We start from the raw sequence: 21,756 nt of genomic DNA, 5'->3' as shown, positions 1-21,756 counted from the left end.
TCCATGCTCTTTACAAATACTCTGCCTGGCCAAAACTAATGTTTGGTTTGACTGACTTTAGTGTTCTTCTCACACTCTGTGGAAATTCTCTTACTTTCACTATTAAGTGAAAGTAAAAGGATGTGATTTCTTTAACAAAAATTTCCAATGCAGCTTCATCAAGTGTTAACGTTAAGGTCATTCATGATGCAGACCAATAATTTGACTCTTTGACTCTACAGGAACATATTTACTGAAAGACAAACCTCTACTTACAAAATCAAAGTTTTACCTACAAAATACTTTATCATTTCCATAACTATTTGATACATCTTCCAGCATGGTTGTTTAAAAAACGAGAAGCTCGTTCCTGCGTCATTTAGGGACAAAGGAATTTGTGCCAGCTGAAACATAAGAATCACTGCAGTAATTAGCCTTTCATGTGTTTTCATATTTAAATCCAAAGAACAACTTTTTTTTTTTTGCCAGGCAGTGCATTTCTGATTATATCCAGGATGTTAAAACTCGAATGAAACTCTGTATGTTTGTCTTCTACATCCTCTAATAAAGCTCCTATTAAGGCCTGTAAATATACCCTAATTTATGTCATCTGGTGGGTTATAATTGATTGTAGTGCTGAAACAAATTTTCAGCAGCACTCAGATTCATGCTACCTTTTAACTCCTCTGCTTCTTTTTCATTTATTCGAGTGTATCCCACGCTTACTTATTAAACCATTTAAAAAAACAACAACTCGATCTCGTTTACAGCTAACATTAATAAATTTATCTTTCACAGTGGTTCTGGCTGCTCTTGGCTTTAATGCTGCCTCCAGCACTAACACAAAACAACTTACATCTCAATACATGCTGCTGTTCGATGCACTGGGATTGTTACAGGTTGCAGCACTGAAGCACTGTGACCGTAATCCTTCCCTGTTTCCCAGTTTATGGTCCTTGAGCAGTCATAAGATCTGTCCTTTACATTGACTGCTTGTTTTAATTCCAGGAAGCTACAAACATTACATATTAAATTTAGTTTTTCATATAATTATTAGCGACTTATGCTAAAAGACAAACCTTTACTTACAAAATCAACGTTTTAGCTACAAAATATTGGTTTACATCAATGCTCTCATTTTAATGTGTTATTGTTTGTCCAAGTACAGCTTATCAACAGGGAAGTGTACCCAAGACGTACCACATAATCTAATACCAACAGGAAAACCCATTACAAATTTATTCAATAAAGAAATACTTCTTATTGTTGATATGGGGAAATAGTCTGAATAAATGTCTAATTAACATTTATGGAAGCACTTTGTAAAAGACAGCACTGTAACAGTCATGGAATCAGGGTTATTATCGTTGTGCCTTTAATCCAGAGACGACGGTAGTGATAAGGGCGAGAAAAGGTCTGTGTAAAAGGGAAAGGCCTACTCCCAGGAATTGGGGTCAGACATATCAACGTGTTTAATGTGTGCAGCGATCATGAGGTTTAGAATCGGTTAGCAGATATCTTCTAGATTTCTTATACATACCAGATCAAATGTACCTACTGCACCTTAATAAGGCTTTAGCTGTAGTGCATTGAAAATATTAACAGCGGCAGTAATTTTTTAATAAAATGAAAAATAATCTAGTGTTTTAAAATAGCACTGACTGTAAAGTACTGGTCTGAGAATAAGGAAATTATTGTTATCTGAGAGCGTTTATTACCAACACTATTTCCTTGAATGTTACTGTAAGTAAAACATCAACGTAACAATTATATGAATTATTTGTTAAACAACAGCGTTTTTCAAATCTGTATATTATATTTCTTAGATTATGTGAAACATCTGCTCTGTGCATGAGCTATTACTATAGAAACAATAACATTAGTATGAGTGTATTAATGTTGATCCTTATATTACAGCTAACTTTTACTTAATATTTAATCAAATTAGAGAGTTCTTAAGTGCTGGGTACATGTTAAGGAATATTTGAAGTCTTCAAGGTGTAACCCCTGTTATTCTCTATGGAAAATTAGCAGCAACTTTTATGCATAGTATATAAAGACTTAGTTCCAGATGTTTGATGAAAGGGTCAGAAGTGAATTTCCTCCTATTGACATGCTATGGGCCTTTCGTGACTTGAGGAACAGGATGCAGGATAACTCTCCTCTTGCTTTTGAATGGACGCATTTAGAGCCAGTTTACGCCTACATGGTTACAGCTTGAACATAAATTCTAAGGAACAATGCAGAATTTCTGAAAGCATTAATTTGGCATTATAGAAATACTTTATTCCCACAGTCAGGATTGTAGGTTTCACTTAACTTTAGGTTTCCTTTTTTCCCCAAATATTTTGACTTTTTTTTTTTTATCACTTTCCATCACCTACACCTAATGACCCTAGTCCAGGTGACTAGAGAGAAGCGTCATTATGAAGTCCTAGGAGAGGACTTCATGAGAGAAGCGGCAGGATGCAGCTGGTTTACAAGCCTTGGAATTTGTGGAACAGCGTGGCAATGGTTTGCTTCTTACCTTAAAGATAGGTCATATGAGGTAACATGGAGGGGATCTACATCTGCCCCACGTAGACTCTCTACTGGTGTCCCGCAGGGCTCAGTACTTGGTCCTCTTCTGTTCTCCCTCTATACCCGGTCTCTTGGTAAGGTCATATTATCGCATGGATTCTCATACCACTGTTATGCAGACGACACCCAACTTGTCCTCTCCTTTCCTCCCTCTGACACTCAGGTTTCCACCCGGATCTCAGCATGTCTGGCAGACATCTCATTTTGGATGGCTGCTCATCAGCTGAAGCTCAATCTCAGTAAAACCGAACTGTTGTTTATCCCTTGTGACTCATCTCCAGGTCAAGACCTTGTGATATCCATGGACAACAACCAAATCACTCCCTCAACCACCGCCCGCAATCTTGGGGTAACCGTGGACAATCATCTGTCATTTTCCCCACACATCGCTAACCTTACTCGCTCTTGTCGATTTCTTCTTTACAATATCAGAAGAATTCGCCCATTTCTTTCTTCACAGGCTACTCAGGTGCTTGTTCAGTCCCTTGTTATTTCAAGACTGGACTACTGCAACTCACTCCTGGCAGGCCTGCCTCTGTCCACGATTCGTCCTCTGCAACTGATCCAGAATGCAGCAGCACGACTCGTTTTTAACCTTCCCAAGTTCTCCCACACCACCCCACTCCTCCGCTCCCTGCACTGGCTTCCTGTAGCTGCCCGCATCAAATTCAAAACACTGATGCTTGCCTACAAAGCCAAAAATGGCCCAGCACCCACTTACCTCTCTGCGCTAATTACACCACGCACTGCACCACGTTGCCTCCGATCCTCCAGCACTGCTCGCCTCATCCCACCATCTCTCAGGGATCGAGGGCGGCATTCATCCAGGCTCTTTTCTGTTCTGGCACCTAGATGGTGGAATGAACTTCCTCTAGATGTCCGTACATCAGAGACCTTGACTATCTTTAAACGACGACTCAAGACGCATCTGTTTCTCCAGTACTTGGACTAACCCCCCTCCCCCCGGGGGAAAAAAAAAAAAAAAAAAAAAACTCAGTTGTGTTGGACTAATGGTACTTAGTTATTAACCTAGTTAACCCAGTGTAAGTATGTATCCAATGTTGTAAACATTAAAGCACTTTTTGTAAGTCGCTCTGGATAAGAGCGTCTGCCAAATGCCTAAATGTAAATGTAAATGTTTATTTCCAGAACTTTCACTGACAAATCTCCTCCGCTATTTCAGTTGTTTGATTTAGAGCCAGTTCTCATCCATGTGTACCCATATGTAGTTGGTCTCCATCAAGAGGTACAGCTGCATATTTCCTGCAATCTAGGTTTGCTATTATGGAAACGTTCCCATGACGAAACATCTTGGATTAGGAGACATCAAATGGTCGTGAGAAGTTTAAATTGGTTGTGAGCATGCGTGTTGCCATGCAAGCAAGATCACCTACATGCTTCAAGAATGGAAAGAGGGAAAAAATTCACAAAGCGTCTTATTAAGTTTGTCCGAGTTCTGTTGCTTGTTCATCCATGCATTTCGCAGCCTTCATCTTCATTAAGTAGAGACAGACATACCTATTTAGAAGAATTCTTGTTATTTTCTTCTAACAAATCACTTAAGATAAATTAAACATTGCTGGGCAATATGAAGATATAATGCGAATATTGTGATTAGTTATGTCATATTTTTCTCAAATATTGTATGTATTATTTTTTAGTATTAGCTAATAATTACAAACTCTGATTAGAAGCAACTCACTTGGTTTTTTAAAACATTTTCCATCATATTTTTTATTTTTTTAGTTCTGATATATTTGTGACATATGCTGTAATCAGTATTTTCCACAGGTCAGAAATATACTTGCAGTGATATCCAGCAGAATGGGTTGGCATTACCTACCAGCAAAAAAGTAGTCTACTACATGGAACAAACCACAAATACATATGACTTGTATCACAATATTTAGATTTGATATTTTTATTTATTTTACATTTCAGAGAACCAACCTTCTAACTCTCCCCTCCCATTTACACATATAAGAAGAGTAAGAAAATAAAAAGTTAGGATCTGAACACTCTTTGGTGTACAGAGTTAGAGCACGTAGTCCTCCTGTTTTTTTTTTTTATTATTAAAAAAAAAATATATTTAAGAAGATCGTCACTATTCTTCTTCTTTGTCTTTCGGCTGTTCCCTTTCTTTTTTCTAGCATTTGTTGCATCTACTGCCTCTCAGTACAGCAGGATAAACTAAACTAAAACTAAAGTTACAGGAGGAGAGGGAACTGTCCGCTACTAGTTATTTTAATGCAGATGGTAATAAATACAGTACAATACAGTACAGGTTTCAATACAGAGTAACCTTGGTCTGTTAGTGTTTTGCAAGACGAGCAACATTTTTAAAATTTATTTTAACTTGATTAACGAGCAAGGGTCTTTAAATATGAGTACTGTAGTATGTATTACTTTGTCTGCTGAGCATTACATAGTCAGAAATTGAGCCAATGGTTTATTCCCCTCTCTTGCTGTGAGATTCTCATGGTCAATATCATCATTCTCATGGTTAATATCTACTTGTGTGTGTGAGAGAGAGAGAGTAAAAATCGTCCTATACAGTAGACCCCCTCCTCCTCTCCTCTCTCTGGTCTCAATTACACCAGCTACAATACATGTACTGTATATATGTATATATACAGGGGTTGGATAATGAAACTAAAATGCCTGGTTTTTAGACCACAATAATTCATTAGTATGGTGTAGGGCCTCCTTTTGCAGCCAATACAGCATTAATTCGTCTTGGGAATGACAGATACAAGTCCTGCACAGTGGCCAGAGGGATTTTAAGCCATTCATCTTGCAGAATAGTGGCCAGGTCAGATTATTTTCTGTTAATTGTGATGATAAATTACGCTGCCTGGCCAAAAAAAAAGTCATACACTCTAAGATTTTATTTATTTTTAGCTTTTATTGTAGCACACAATGCGGTGGCCGATTCATGTGTGAAAATGATTCCTCCTTCTTCCGGAACCACTTTTTCACAGTTTAAGTCCTGGAACACCCCTGTGCCATCAGGAAAGATTAACTTAATTAATTTGATAACCTGGTCATTCAGTTCATTCAGGTCGCCAGCTCATTTTATTGCCACATACCGTTGCTGAGCCTAGACCTGACCAACTGAAGCAACCCCAGATCATAACACTGCCTCCAGAGGTTCGGCACTGGGTGCATTGTTTTACGCTCTTCGTTTAAGTCCCACTAACAACCAGTTGTCTTATGGCCACACTGCTGTTTATTCCTAATCATGTGAGTTCCTATTACATTGTGTGTGTATGAAAATGCTGTTACTTTCACTAGTACCTATGGTTTACCTATGGATTTTTTTTTTACCTTGCAGCTACACCAAGTGAAGTGTTTAAGTAAAGTCTATTCATGTTTTTTTTTTCAAACCACTTTTTTCCAAAAACTTTATTGTTCAGCACTGTCTTTTTGGGTATAGTTTCAGTTATCTTGAAACAAGTTTAAAGTAAAATTGAGGTTGATTTTTTTCTATATATGAGTGAAAACATTGTAAATCCTCATTTGGTAGTGTTCTTAAAATGTTCTTTCCTAATGTTTTAAGGTCTGTATTATTCCTGCTATACATGCGGCTTTTCTTTCAAGCAAAATGTCACTGAATTACTGTATGCATGTGGTACCTGTGAATTCAAAAACGTTTTTTCTATTATTAATGTTGTTTCCTGTCTATTTAGAGAGGAGAGTGTGTATCATTTTTACATATTTAATGGAAATTTAATTTCCCTGTTCACATCAAGATGACTCCACTTCCTCCTTCTCTCTCTCATCTGTTTTTTCCATAAAAATAAGCCTTAAAGCTCAGCAGTTTATTGAAATGTATTTCTGTGCTATAATTTGCAATTTTCTGTAATTTTCAGCATGTTAATGGCTTTGTCTCTTACTATTCTCCCCTCTTTTCCCAGTCCCTTCAGTCGGAGTGTGTTCGGTATTAAAGCAGCAACCCTGCACTGATCCTGAACCTGTCCTCCTGACTCGTCAATCTTTCTCCATTTGCTGACATCCAGCCTGCCATGTGAGCACAAAAGGAACTAAAGCCAGAGGTGCTGGAACTGGGTCTGTTGATGCCCTGAAGGAAAATGATTATCGTTTTTTAAATACTGTAGTTTGGGTCTCTCTCTCTCTTTCTCACAATTATATATATATATATATATATATATATATATATATATATATATATAGTAATGTAATGTAAAGTGTACAGTATGTATTTCTGGTTAAAGGAACTTTGTTTAAAGGTAACTATTTTGTTATGACAAAGTATAAATCTATAGCATTTAAAACCAACAGTATGAGGGCTAAACTGTGGGATACAAATGTATTTAATGTATTAACAACGCTAACCTTTAACAGATTCATGTATGCAGTATAGTGTTCAGGGAAAAATACTGGCACAAATTTGTAAATGTGGTACTTTCACCCAGTACTTATTTGTTTTATTTTACCCAACAACATAAAAGTCACACATTGACATGTTTTTGTACATTTTCATTCACTTTTTATTTCTTTTATTTTTTTTTAGAAACCAGTTAATTGGTCAGATTTATTTTGGACATTGAAATGGACATAAAGCTTTAAAAAGTAAATGCAATAAACAAAACCCAAGTTCTCCATGCTAGGGAGATTTTAGGGATTTCTTCCTGCACTTGGTGAATGATTGTTCATCATTTTCTGTCACCATATTTCTCACTGGTGAATGGGTTTTGCAAGCCTATTATCAGTCCTACATACCTGCTTTTGGTTCATTTAATACAAAACATACACACAGAATTTTTAATAGAAAAATTCTGATTTCATAATATGAGGTGTAAAGGTCGTCAGAAATCAGATAATGTTATTTTTTCTGAAGTTGCATAGTAAAAAGCATTGATGTCTTGATATTGTTTGAAAAGTGAGAGATATTACATTGACAACACAACCAAGTTTAACAGATTAGTTTTATTGCTCTCTGATGGTCCATAAGTCTTATTTATGCACCATATGAGTGTTAAAGAAGTACTAAGGATTCCAACAGGATCTTCACGTAATTGCGATATCGATACATTGCTCTCTAGGTTTAGTCAAATCTGCAGCATGACTGTTCTGTATGAAAGTCTATTTCTGTGAAATAATCAATGGCCTTATTTTCCTTTAGCAACTTTAGATATGTTCATGATTATCAGAATATATAAAAAAAAATCCTGCATCACCTTGGAGTGTGTGAGCATGATGCTGTGAGGTGGTACTGGTCCCGACATGCTCTGCAGTGTGATTGTATCATTTTGTTATAGCTCCAGACTGTGGCTGAGATGCTTTAGGGACTTTACTCCAACTCCTACACACATTTCATTGTGATGCAGATAAGCACAAGCAATCTTAATTCTGTATTTAATGCATACAGAAAATACACGCTGCTTGCCATAAGTATACATCCCATACTTGACACTTTCCACTTTTTTGTAGTGTTATTGACTTAACTGAGTTATTACTCACCTAAAAATATTACATACTATTGAAGTGTAAGGAGGAAGAATTATATATATATATATAAAATAAAACTTGGATTTGAATGAAATTATATTCGCTTAATTACTGTGAAATGTCCAAATTAGTTCTCTGACTAGCCCCTATTTTATTTGTGGTTGCATTATATTCTTTCCCCTTTATTTAATAGCAACAGAGTGTGGAGTTGGAGTTACTTGTAAACAATCACAGCTTTGTTTTGTTTGTCAATAATTCTTCTTGTAATATTGCACAATATGTTTGCCCTCTTGCTTTACTATTATGAGACTTACTATTAAGACTTATTAGGACATTTCCTCCCAATTAAATCTATTTCAGTCACAAGTTGTAACATTACAAAATGTGGAAAAGTTCAACATGGATGGTGAGAACTTATGCACACCACTGTAGCGACAGGGACTGTTGATTTACCATATTACGTGTGGTATTTGGTTCGTTGGATGCATGTTAATGCTGATGGTAAATTAGGTTTTATATATGAATTTATAGGAAAATCAGAGGATCTGATGTTTTTGTGATTTTAACACAAAAGCTACCTAATTTAACTACAATATTAATGATCTTAAGACGAGTTTGGCTGACGAGCTTTGCTTATCTACTGAAGATAAAACCCAGATGGGGTTTAAAACTGCTTTTGGAGTTCAACTGATTTAATAACAAAAAAAAAAAAGGTTTAGATAGACATTTTATTCAGTTGTTTGCTGTTGTGTGTATTAGCCTGATTACTGTGTCACCTCTTTAGCCCTGTAGTAGCACTCTTTACATTCCAAATGATGTAGTGCTTTTCTATGTTTTTGTCAATTTACAAATATTTTTTCAATATACAATATTTTGTCAATTTAAGTATTCTACCTCTTATCTACAGGTTACAGATATACAGATGATGGCTGTACACTATTCTCCTGCATATACAGGATAGCTCAGTATTTTGCTTTTCTTGAGTAGTGAATGGACAAAATGAAATGCAAACACTGTACTGCTTTTAAAAAAGAAAAAAGAAGAGAAAAAAAACAAACAATTAAATTTTAGTTGTTTTGGGCAGTTGATGCAAAAATTGTGTTTTGTCTTTCTTTGTTTAGAAGATTACACTCCACACTGCATTACACTCCACAAAGAAAATAGTGGTATGCTATTAATACCATACAAGATCTTCCATCTATTTGCACAGGAGGAGCAACTACAAAACAGAAATCTAATGAGTGTATGTTCTCTATGACACGCAGCAGAGCATACAAATGGCTGTGCTTTAATGGAGCAGTGGTTTGAGCTTTGTCTCTCTGAGCTCTTTTCACAGCAGGCGCAGCATAGTGGGCGGTTGGAGATGTGAGCATTTCCACAGCTCATGCTTTTTTTGAGGCGCTAATTGTGTTCGTTCATAAGTGAATGTGTTGCAGGCTGCACTTTGCTGTATTTTTTTATGTTCTGTTTCTTGGATCATTGAAGCCTCCAGTGCACCGTATTCCTTATTTCTTTTCCATGTGAATTGAACTAAGAATTAAAAATAAAAGTAATGCTGAGCTTTGACTGATTAGCAATGTACACACAGATATGCAAGTAAAGTTTATGCAAAATGTGTGGTTTAATGATGTGCCGGCTCAAAGAGCCAACTTTTTTGTGATTGACACATCACTCAGTCCTAAATGGGATGGTTCACACCAGTCATTCATAAATGAGTCAGCTTTTTTACGTGAACACTGAAAGTCAAATATACAATTGACTCCGCCAGAACGATACAGTTGTGGGGAAGTTTTGACATCCCTTTTGTTGATTTTTGAAGTGAAAAGTTGTAAGCTATTTAACAAATTTAACAGTTTGTAATGATGTGCTCAAAATCTTTAACACGTTTCGTGTTGTCATTAGTTATCCAGGTCAATAATTGTCATTAGGAATTATATTGTTTTAATTATGTGTTAACCCAACAACCATGGGCTCAAAGCAACTTACTGAGCATTTGAAAATAAAGCTAACTGGTACAACAAAGCAGAGAATGGCTGCAAAAAGCATCATAGTGCATCTAGTTTGCACTCTACTGTCCAAAATGTCATTTAAGGCAGTTATGAGATGGCAGTTAAGGAGAGATTTGGATGTCACAGATCTCGAACACTGATAGAACCCTCAAAGAGAACTGGCTATATGCTATACGCTGCCAAAAAAAAAAAAAAAGCAAACAGCAAAGACCTGCAGAAAGGTTTAGCTGAAACAACGGTGGTGTTGCAACTTTCACCACTGTAGTGTTGCTTGCACAAATATTATCTGCCTAGAAGAAGCCTTGCCTGTAACATCTTCACAATAGTGAACATCTAGTAGATGCAAAGCAACATCTAAATAATCCATGTGAATTTTGGAAATGAGTGTGAACTTATAAAGTTAAATTAAAATACTGACTGCAATCATCAAAGGTAGGTTTGGAGAGAAATAGAAGCAGCATTTGATGATTTCTACAGAGTAGAAATATTCTGCAATAAAAAGTGGATAAGAATTTACTACATAGAAAGAACTGAAAGACTCACAAAATTTGCCAAAATTAGTATTTTATTAAAAGGCATTTATTAATTCATTTATTCATTTTCTGTGCAGCTTATCCTGTACAAAGCCATGGGGCCCTGGAACCTACTCCAGAAGACTAAAAAGGCAGGGCACACCCTGGACAGAGTGCCAATCCATTATGGGACACACATACACAGACTCTCACACAACAAGCCAAGTAACCTACTCTGCACGCACACAGACCTGAGTCAAAAATTAAAACCTCTGCTTTGGTGGTCAGAGGCCACAGTGCTAACTACTACACCATCATGCCGACCTCAAAGGCATTTATATTTCATTCATTTTTTTTTTTTTAAAGTTGATCCAATATAAATTAATTAAACATAAATATACCACCCAGTCAAAAAAGTCACCCCCTGGATTTAGATAAGGAAATAGGTAAGAGCCTTCCATTGGATAAGTCTGACAATGATTAATATGGTTCGGCTGGTTCCTTAACCCCTACTGATGCAGTGAGTAGTTTCTCATTTCTTAAACAACCATGTGAGAAGACACATCCTGTGGTAGTGGCAAAGATGTTGCTCTCTTTCAGAAGTGTCAAATTATTGTCATGAATCAAGAAAAGGATTTGATTAAAGAGACTGCTTAAACTACTAAAATTTGGTTAAGAACCTAAAAGGGTAGTGGTGAACCATCTTTTTCGAGAAAGAAATGTGGTTGGAAAAACATCCTGAATGAACATGATGGGATATCACTTAAATGCTTAATGAAATCAAATTGTAAAAAAACTAAAAAACAACAACATAGAACTCACTGCTATGTTTAATAGTGAATGTAGGAACATTTCCACACACACAATGCAAAGAGAATTTGAGGGATTGGGACTAAAAAACTGTGTAGCCTTAAGAAAAACACTTATCAGCGTTGCTATTTGGAAAAACGGCTTCAATTTGCTATGGAGCATAAAAATAGACTGAGGAGGAATGGAAAAAGGTCATGTGGTCTGATGAGTCTAGATTTACCCTGCTCCAAATTGATGGGAGAGTCAGGGTTTAAACTGAGGCAGATGAAGTGATGTACCCATCATGTCTGATGCCCACCATCCACACCAGTGGGGGGCAGTGTCATGATCTGGGGTTGCTTCTGGTGGTCAGGTTTACAATCAGTGATGTTATCTACCCAAAAAATTAGGTGAGATGATGACCTGAATATACTGAGTGACCAGGTTTTTTCCATCAGTGTATTTTTTCTTCCATGATGGCATAGCCATATTCCAAGATGATGATGACACATATGGATCACAGAGTCCTGACCTTAACCCAATTAAGAATCTTTGGAATGTGCTGGACCAAGCTTTATGCAATGGTTTGACTCTCCCATCATTAATACAAGACCTTGGAGTGAAATTAATGTGACTCAAAACTGAAATAAATGCTGTGTGGCATTGCATAAGCTTATCAAAACGATACCATGGCTGTTATCAAAGGAAAGGGCAGTCCAATGTAATATTAGAGTGTGAGACTTTTTTTGGCCAGGCAGTGCAGAAATAAATTAAACTGTTTGTTGTCGAGGGTACAGTGGTGCAGTGGTTAGCACTGTGGACACGCACCTCCAGGGTCAAGAGTACGATTCTCACTTTCAGTATATTTGCATGGAATTTGTGTGATCTTCCTGTGTTAGCTGGGTTTCCTCCAGGTGATTTGGTTTCAAGGCTAATTGGCATGTAGTGTTTATGTATGTGCTTGTGTCCTGTGATGTATTGGGACTGCGACCAGGGTGTACCTTGCCAGTGCCCAGGGTCCAGGATTTCAGGACTTCCTTGCAGGATAACCAGTATGAGTATGAGAGTTTGCAGTTCTTGTAATACTTGTGATTCCTGTGAGCCTTGGTGATACTACACCATGCATCATGAAAGCTACAGGTCACCACACTTTTTTGAGAGTGTGTGGGGAGAGGGTGAGGCGATCTACTGTGCATATCATTTGTGCTACAGTTAACTAGTATACAGTAGTTAACACTCGCTGTACACTTAAATAGAAACACCAATACATTTGCACATAAAAATGTGTCAACAGCACACTGGTATTAATCATGCAGAAATAGGTCAAGTGTTTTGGTTAACATTCACATCAAATATTAAAATGTAGAGGAAAGTGATTTCTGTGACTTCAACCGTGGAATGGTTGTTGATGCTAGATGGGCTGGATTGAGTATTGCAGATATTGCTGGTCACCTGGGAATTTTACACACATCAATCAAAGAGATCACTTTTTTCTTCATTCTGCTGTTTGATATCAACATTAACTGAAGCTCTTGACTAGAACCTGCATTATTTTTACCATTGCACTGCTGCAACACGATTGATTGATTGATTGATTGATGATTGATTGGATAACTGCATTAATGTACAGATTTATTATCTACAGTTATGTCGATTTGGGAAGCTGAGTGATGATCATTTTGTTCCCACCAGTAAAAACTAAAAGCTGGACCAGTGTTCTCTCACTCGCTCGGAGGATGGATGGAGAGAGAAAGCGCGCGCGCACACCCGCGTGTGTACAAATCCGCTGCTGCAGCATCAGCGCTCAGCACCAGTAAAGACGTGTGGAGAGACATGTACGCGCGCTCGCTTCCCTTCCCTCGTACAGGGAGCCGTGATGTGATGTGATGTGATGTGAACTTGAGGCTGGTGAGCGGTCATGGAGAACAGCACGGCGGTTCGGTGCGACACCGGAGCCGCGCAGCGCATCTCCATCGTCGCTCTGTTTTCCTTCATGTGCGCTCTCGGCACCATCCTCAACCTGTTGGTCATCGGTCTGGTGTTGAGCTTCAAGAAGCTGCGCACTGCGAGCAACGCCTTCATCGTGAACGGCTGCGCGGCCGACCTGCTCGTGTGCGCGGTCTGGATGCCGCACGAGGCGGCCGTGGCGGCGTCAGTACAATCCCCGCTCTACGGGGCCGCCCCCAGGGACGCGCTGCTCTTCATCGGCGCCACCGTGTCGCTCCTGTCGCACTCGCTGATCGCCGTGAACCGCTACGTGCTGATCACCAAGCCGCCGGCCGCTTACCACGCGCTCTACCAGCGGAGGCGCGCGCAGGCGATGATAGCCGGCTCGTGGCTCGTCGCGCTCGCGTGTCTGCTGCCGCTGTGGCTCGCGGTGAGTCGGCGCCCGGTGCTCGCGTGCGGACTGATGCTGCTGAAGCTGCTCTCCGAGCCCTGGGCCGCCGCCACGCTCGCGCTCACCATTCTCGGCCAGACCGCAGTCGTGACGTACTGCTACTTCAAGATCTTCCGGCGCGTGCAGATCAGCACCAAACGCGTCAGCGTGCTGCACTTTCAACTCGTCAACAGCCTGCCGTACTCGTTCCCGAGAAAGGACAAACGCCTCGGTGTGCACGTGCTGGCCGTGTGCCTGGTGTTCGTCCTGACCACCGAGCCGGTGCTGTGGACCCTGACCGCGGGCCTGTTCGCTCCCGTACCGGCGGCGGTCCGCACCTGCGCGTGGCTCGTCTTCTGCTCCGTCTTCGTGTCCGACCCGTTTCTGTACACGTGGAAGAACGAGGAGTTCCGAAAGGCGTTCAGGTCCGTCCTGAGGGGGGACTTCTGGCGAGGCTCCACCGTGGCCGCTGAGCCCGTTACCGTCAGCACCGTTTCTCACGTGTTCCCCAGACAGAACAGCCGCAGGGCGTTTTTAGCCGAGATGAGCTAAAATGTGTTTTAACTAATGCTGCCTTTCTCTTACAGTGCATGCTGGGCCGGATTCAGCTTTAAATAACCTGAGTCCATGCGTTTTTACACAACGAACTCTCATTTTAAACTGGACCTTTCCTCATCACTTCTCATGTACACCTGTGTACATCTATTCTAGTGAAGGATGCATCAACAAAATGACCTACGGTGCACAAATTGACCACTTTTAGAGCTTAGCTCTAAAATCTATTAGATCTTGACGTGTAATAGATTTTGAAACTACAAACGGTGTGACTTGACGGTGACAAGGAAAGGTACACTTTACACTTAGAAAAGTAAAGTGCATTTTAAATGAAACTAATTAACATTCCCTGCATTCACACTGCAAATCCCTGCTCCAGTTCTCAATTGGTCTAACTTACTGGACATATCCAGGTAACAATCTGATACAATTCTATACTATTCTAATGATTGCAATTAATTTATTAATTAGGCCACCTCACTTTTTGATTAGGCCACCAACATATAACTTATGTTTGCAAATGAACGAGTAAGAAAACAGACTCTACTACACATGATGCTTTACTCGTCCTTGTGCTGCAAGTGGCTATGTGTGTAACACACAAGCTGCATAATTTCTAACTTTTTCTATTCTCACAAACCTGATATAGTTCCTTGGCTCATTCCCGAGACCTCTGGAGTGGAATTGAAACTCGCTGATAGAGAATGAGTTGTGAAAGAGGTGAGGTGATGATTATTGAGGTGAGGGCATGGTAATAATGATACTGAAACAGCTATGAAGGGACAGTGTGTGCAGAGTTTATCCTTCTACCTCATTACACAGAAACAAAGTTATTATCATTATCATCATCATCATCATCATCATCATTATTATTATTATTATTATTATTGTTATTATTGTTTATTTCAGTTGTAAAATGGGACATTTCCAAAGTAGTAAAAAGCAACACTGATTTACACAGAAACACTGATATTTAAAAAATGTTAATGAATAACATTTGAATTTGATTTGAATTTGAATTTGAATATCCTGCTGATGCCGATCTTTGAAGACTAAGCCTAATCTTCATAAAACAACAAATCAAGCCAAATCAAATCAATGTACTTGAAAGAAAGCTAAAAGAAATACAGATTAATGTGAAATCTTTGATTTTCTAAAAAGATAATTTGCACGATAATCAGAGGACCAAGAATGTCATGGATTTTATTTTGAACCTAAAGCTTTACTTTTTACAGGGTTTTGGTAAGGGTTTATGGCTTTGTAAAATTTTATGTTTCAAAACACAACTTTTCTAACATGATGTCAGTGACGTCAATAAAAAATATCCACAAAAGAGTTTAAACAAATGAGAATCATGACATAAATTTAAGAAAATCACTGGAGTTATTCTTTACACACCTGATTTGATGCATGATTTAAATTGCATTAGATGTGGTATAAGATGGAAAATATTTTCATTTCTACAGCAACACACAGTGTTTGTGTCAAATGCATGCCTCTTGTTGATGTGGAGAATGAGCCAGTGTTTTTCATATCGTTTTGTAAGTGCAGTATTTAATGTCAGGATTTTTTTGCTAACAGTTTATACTTCGCTGCTGCTTTTTCTAGTAAAACTGTATTTGTATTATGATGTTGAAATAAACTGTGATAAACTGTTTACTGCTTACTTTGGGGTGTATTTTTATCACTTCACCATTCATATCTTAAGGAGTTTCCATGGAAACCTCTGGTATGAAATATCATGAGCTACACAAAACGAGCTGAAAATCAGATCAATGTGTGACTGAGCTTAATAATAGATCATAAAGACGACTGAGTCCTAATTAATACCATACATAATAGCACATACTAGTATGTGTACAAAACAAAAAGATAGCTATCATGCTTCATGCTTGATTTATGCTATAGGTCCTCCAGTTTCCTCTCACAGTCCAAAAGCATGCAGATTAAGCTAACTGGCATTCCCAAATTGTCCATAGTGTGTGAATGAGTGTGTAAGTGTGTGTGTGTGTATATATATATATATATATATATATATATATATATATGTATATATACACACAGTGGGTACAGAAAGCAAATGTACACCCAGCATTCATACAAGAGTCATCACCTGTCCAATACAGTCCCAACAGTGAAGCATGGTGGTGGCATCATCATGCTGTGGGGGTGTTTTTCAGCTGGAGGGATAGGATGGCTGGTTGCAATCGAGGTATCAATGAATGCCTCCAAGTACAGGGATATCCTGGATGAAAACCTTTTCCAGAGTACCCAGGACCTCAGACTGGGCCAAAGGTTTACCTTCCAACAAGAGAATGACCCTAAGCATACAGATACAATAACAAAGGAGTGGCTTCACCACACACCTCTGTGACTGTTCTTGAATGGCCCAGCCAGAGCCCTGACTTAAACCCAACTGAGCATCTCTGGAGAGACCTACAAATAGCTGACAACCAACGTTTACCATCCAACCTGACAGAACTGGAGAGGATGTGCAAGGAGGAATGTCAGAGGATTCCCAAATTCAGGTGTGAAAAGCTTGATGGATCTTTCCCCAAAAGACTCATGGCTGTATTAGATTAAAAGGGTGCTACTACTAAATACTGAGCAAAGGGTCTGAATACTTAGGCCCCATGTGATATTTCAGTTTTTATATATTTTATATATATAAAGTCAAACTGTAGCCCATTTCCTGCACACGCCTGTACACAGTGGCTCTGGATCTTTCTACTCCAGACTCAGTCCACTGCTTCCGCAGGTCCCCCAAGGTCTGGAATCGGTCCTTCTCCACAATCTTCCTCAGGGTCCGGTCACCTCTTCTCGTTGTGCAGCGTTTTCTGCCACACTTTTTCCTTCCCACAGACTCCCACTGAGGTGCCTTGATACAGCACTCTGGGAACATCCTATTCGTTCAGAAATTTCTTTCTGTGTCTTACCCTTTTGCTTGAGGGTGTCAATGATGGCCTTCTGGACAGCAGTCAGGTCCGCAGTCTTACCCATGATTGCGGTTTTGAGTAATGAACCAGGCTGGGAGTTTTTAAAAGCCTCAGGAATCTTTTGCAGGTGTTTAGAGTTAATTAGTTGATTCAGATGATTAGGTTAATAGCTCGTTAAGAGAACCTTTTCATGATATGCTAATTTTTTGAGATAGGAATTTGAGGTTTTTATGAGCTGTATGCCAAAATCATCAATCTTAAAACGATAAAAGGCTTGAACTACTTCAGTTGTGTGTAATTAATCTAAAATATATGAAAGTCTAATGTTTATTAGTACATTACAGAAAATAATGAACTTTATCACAATATGCAAATGTTTTGAAAAGGACACACACACACACACATATATATATATATATATATATATATATATATATATATATATATATATATATAGAGAGAGAGAGAGAGAGAGAGACAGAGAGTGTATAAAGTATATACACTACAAAGTGGTATAGTAAGTGAGTGAGGCCGTTGAGTGTCAGAAACATACAGACAACTAGACTACACTCAAGCAGCTTGAGGGGTTACTTCAGGGGTAATTGAGTCAGCAGTGGGCAACAGTTCCATCCGAACTGTATGGGAAAATGTACAAAAGACCTGAAACTATCCAAAAAGACAGCTGACTACAAAATTATTTTATTATTTAAAAAAACTTTTAAATTTAATATATGTTTGCCCTTTAGGTTACAAAATCTTGCCATTCCTCCATAACCCTGCAGGTGATGCACTCTAAACTATTCACACATTAGCAGTCAGTACAGCGTAGGAGTAGGTGGATTTTTTAAGACATCTAAAAATACTGGATATTGGAATATTTATAGAATCACAATGCAGATTGAATCAGCACCTCACCACAACATGTGTTGTGATAATAACCTATTGGATGATCCCTGGTGATTCCCATCCCTAATATGAAATGAGGTTTGTTATTTACAGTATATGCTTTTGATTAAATTTTTATGTTGATGATACTGTATGTTGTTTTTAATACAAAAAGTATCAAACAAAACTACAGTGCTAAGGTAGTATAGAAGCTTAATAAATGTCTTAGATGTCTTAATGTGTTAGACTTCCTGGTTTGTAAACTATTCTGCACAGTGCTCCTAATTACAGTATAACACATATCAGTCACCTTATGTATGAATACGAAGATAAAAGGCCACCTGAGCAACTGTGGCGATTTATACACACAATATGAGTTTTATTTTTAATCTGCTGCTGCTGTTTTTTTCATCTTCTTCAGCTGGGGTAAGGACTGGGATTTCTTCCATATTTATCCATAAGTACCAATAAAACATGTTTAATGTATTTTGTACAATTTGTACAAATTCTACACATGAAACTTAAAAGCACTTTTTCACATCACTGAAATATTACTGAAATCTGCACACTAATATTTAAAAGTTTTAATTTGTAGAGTTTTAATAGCAGTTTTGCAGAGACTAATATAAACATTCATACAAGAGTCAAGGCTGTTTAAATAAACTAAATTTTCCTTCCAGCAGTCCTCTAGTTTCCTGTGTCTATTGTAGTATTATACTGCATTTACAGTAGATATCTTTCCATCTACTCAGCTTTCGGTTTCTCTCCAACTCTAAGTTTCAAGTAAATTCTTCATTGTGTATTCAAGCCGTAGTTTATGGAACACATCAGATAATAATAATTATTTAAGTAGGTTTCTAATGAGAGGATTTTCTAAATTATAGTGGTTCATCAGCAACTGATTAGCAAAGCTGAATATCAAATTCAGAGATCTTCAACATAAAAAAAAGTCTTTTTTTTTTTTTTTAAACATCAGAGGAAGCAGTGCTTTTGAGTCTCTTAGGGGGGAAATAGGAAAATACCAACATTGTGTTCTCAGAGTGGGTATTTCCTCTCCTCTGCAGGTTTTGTTCACATCATTATACATTAAAATAACCTGCTGTCACGTTCTGGGTGTAAAGGCAGGTGTTGACGCCGTGGGCGGAAGGAGCAGGCATAGAGGCAGAGGGGTGGTGTAACCAAAAAAAGAGTCTTTTTAATGATAATTAAACAAAGTATAAATAAAGATACAACCAAAGGAACAAACAAACTTAAATGATACTTAACTTTGTGCTAACAGGAGCTCTCTGGCAAGACACAGACAAGGGGAGACACATAACACGCCCTGCGGCGAGACACCTAACGCGCCCTGCGGCGAGACACATAACACGCCCTGCGGCGAGACACATAACACGCCCTGCGGCGAGACACATAACACGCCCTGCGGCGAGACACATAACACGCCCTGCGGCGAGACACATAACACGCCCTGCGGCGAGACACATAACACGCCCTGCGGCGAGACACATAACACGCCCTGCGGCGAGACACATAACAGGGGGACAAACACAACAGGACATAAACGAGGTGTGGAGCTGAAACGAGACACTAGGGAGAACAGGAGACACTAGAGACACAGGAGACACTAGAGACACTAGAGACACTGGAGACACTGGAGACACTGGAGACACTGGAGACACTGGAGACACTGGAGACACTGGAGAGGACAGGAGACACTGGAGAGGACAGGAGACACGTAACGACGAGACGAGAGACCAAGAGAGGGACAGGACAAGGGCTAAAGACATGGCAATCAGCTAGGCATGGCTTCTAGCTAAACATGGTTAAGCATTGCTTAACCATGGCAGTTAGCTACACATACACCTAGCTAAGCATGTCTTCAGCCCCAACATGCACTAAGCTATACTTACCTCCTAGCTTAAACACACTAGGGAATAGGGGCACAGAAACACAGACAAAGACTACCCAGTGGCTAGGCGAGGCAGCCCTCCAAGGCTAAGCGAGGCAGCACTCACAAGCTAGTCGTTACTCCAAAGCCCGGAGGGACCGCACTCTAAACCTAGGCACACTGGGACGCTAGGGGGAGAGGAAACACAGACAAGGGATACCCAGTGGCTAGGCTAGGGGGCCCTCATAGGCTAGGCTAGGGGACCATCAAAGGCTAGGCTAGGGGACCATCATATGCTAGGCTAGGGGACCATCATAGGCTAGGCTAGGGGACCATCCAAGGCTAGGCTAGGGGACCATCATAGGCTAGGCTAGGGGACCATCATAGGCTAAGCTAGGGGACCAGCAAAGGCTAGGCTCAGGACACAAAGGCTAGGCTCAGGACACATCAAAGGCTAGGCTCAGGACACATCAAAGGCTAGGTTCAGGAAACATCAAAGGCTAGGCTGAGGACACATCAAAGGCTAGGCTAGGGGACACCTAAAGGCTAGGCTCACTGGGCAACTCGGGAAAGAGGAAACACAGGATAGCTAGAGACACAGAAGGGCTATGGCTAGAAGCATGCTAGTACTGTAACTGTACTATAAACTCAACATAGCATTTAGCTAATCATGCTCCTAGCCACACATACACCTAACTGCTTACCTGCTCTAGCTAACCACAAGAACACAGGAGGACAGGACCGAATCAGCTCCACTAACACAGACACACAAAACATACACAGAGACATTGCCAATAAGAGAGCCCAAGTTAACACAATCTAAAATCAAAATACAAATTAAACAAATAAAAACAAACCAAAATGCCCACATAACTGACAGTGGTTTTACCCAAAAATGCTCGACCCAGTTTCCCAGTCTAAACAGCTATTTATAGATTGGTTGATGGCTACCTCGGTTCAGGTGTGCACTGCATCACCTGACCGAGGTGCCTGCTGGGAAACTGAGTCGGCCAACAAAAACTACAAACTAAAAACAGTGACCTCTAGTGGAGGACCCTTACAGTACCCCCCCCCTTAAACCGCTCCTCCGGAGCGCTATTGGTGGTCCCAGGGCACTTCCCTGGTGTCCCTTCACCCGACCCCGACGGGCTAGCTCCCATAGTCAACTGTGTGGCGGAGGCAGCACCGGATCGCTGTTGTAGGCCGGGCGGAGGGGGCAGCACTGTATTGCTCTGAGAAGTAGAGCCCTTGAAGACAGTGCTGTGTTGTCCCCCAATCCGGGCGGCCGATGCAGTACTGGCTTTTCCTCCGCCGTGCAGCGGTGGGTGCCCGACATCGAAGCCGGGTGCTGGACGCTGTGCTGGGGTGTCGCTCCGAAGGCGGTGAGCCTTGAATAAGGGCTACTGGACGAAGGTGGGGGCCTCCACATGAGGCCTGCTGGTGTTGCTGGGACCTCCTCGAGGCGCTCGGCGGGTGCTGCAGCGGTGGCCTCCCCGTGAGGCTCGAAGCGTGCTGCAGCGGTGGCCTCCCCGTGAGGCTCGAAGCGTGCTGCAGCGGTGGCCTCCCCGTGAGGCTCGAAGCGTGCTGCAGCGGTGGCCTCCCCGTGAGGCTCGAAGCGTGCTGCAGCGGTGGCCTCCCCGTGAGGCTCGAAGCGTGCTGCAGCGGTGGCCTCCCCGTGAGGCTCGAAGCGTGCTGCAGCGGTGGCCTCCCCGTGAGGCTCGAAGCGTGCTGCAGCGGTGGCCTCCCCGTGAGGCTCGAAGCGTGCTGCAGCGGT

At 40.2% G+C, this 21,756-nt stretch overlaps 2 protein-coding genes across 4 annotated transcripts in view; both read left to right on the top strand.

Moving 5' to 3' along the window:
* cdc14ab (cell division cycle 14Ab) overlaps window positions 1-7,216 on the top strand; it is a 48,463-nt gene extending 41,247 nt beyond the window's left edge. For all 3 annotated transcript variants that reach the window (XM_053512786.1, XM_053512787.1, XM_053512785.1), the window contains one exon: window positions 6,477-7,216. In XM_053512786.1, coding sequence (XP_053368761.1) covers window positions 6,477-6,506 — 30 coding nt within the window. In that variant the 3' untranslated portion in view covers window positions 6,507-7,216. The remainder of the gene's footprint in view (window positions 1-6,476) is intronic.
* Window positions 7,217-13,052: 5,836 nt separating this feature from the next.
* gpr88 (G protein-coupled receptor 88) lies at window positions 13,053-15,862 on the top strand. The gene has a single exon (XM_053512658.1). The coding sequence runs from the start codon at window positions 13,260-13,262 to the stop codon at window positions 14,268-14,270; it is 1,011 nt and encodes a 336-aa protein (XP_053368633.1). The 5' UTR covers window positions 13,053-13,259; the 3' UTR covers window positions 14,271-15,862.
* Window positions 15,863-21,756: the final 5,894 nt, after the last annotated feature.

This window comes from Clarias gariepinus, chromosome 15 (genome assembly GCF_024256425.1).
Source record: "Clarias gariepinus isolate MV-2021 ecotype Netherlands chromosome 15, CGAR_prim_01v2, whole genome shotgun sequence".
Taxonomy (NCBI): Eukaryota; Metazoa; Chordata; class Actinopteri; order Siluriformes; family Clariidae; genus Clarias; species Clarias gariepinus.
Note: the sequence above shows the minus strand (reverse complement) of the source record. Positions and strands in the feature narration are given on the sequence as shown.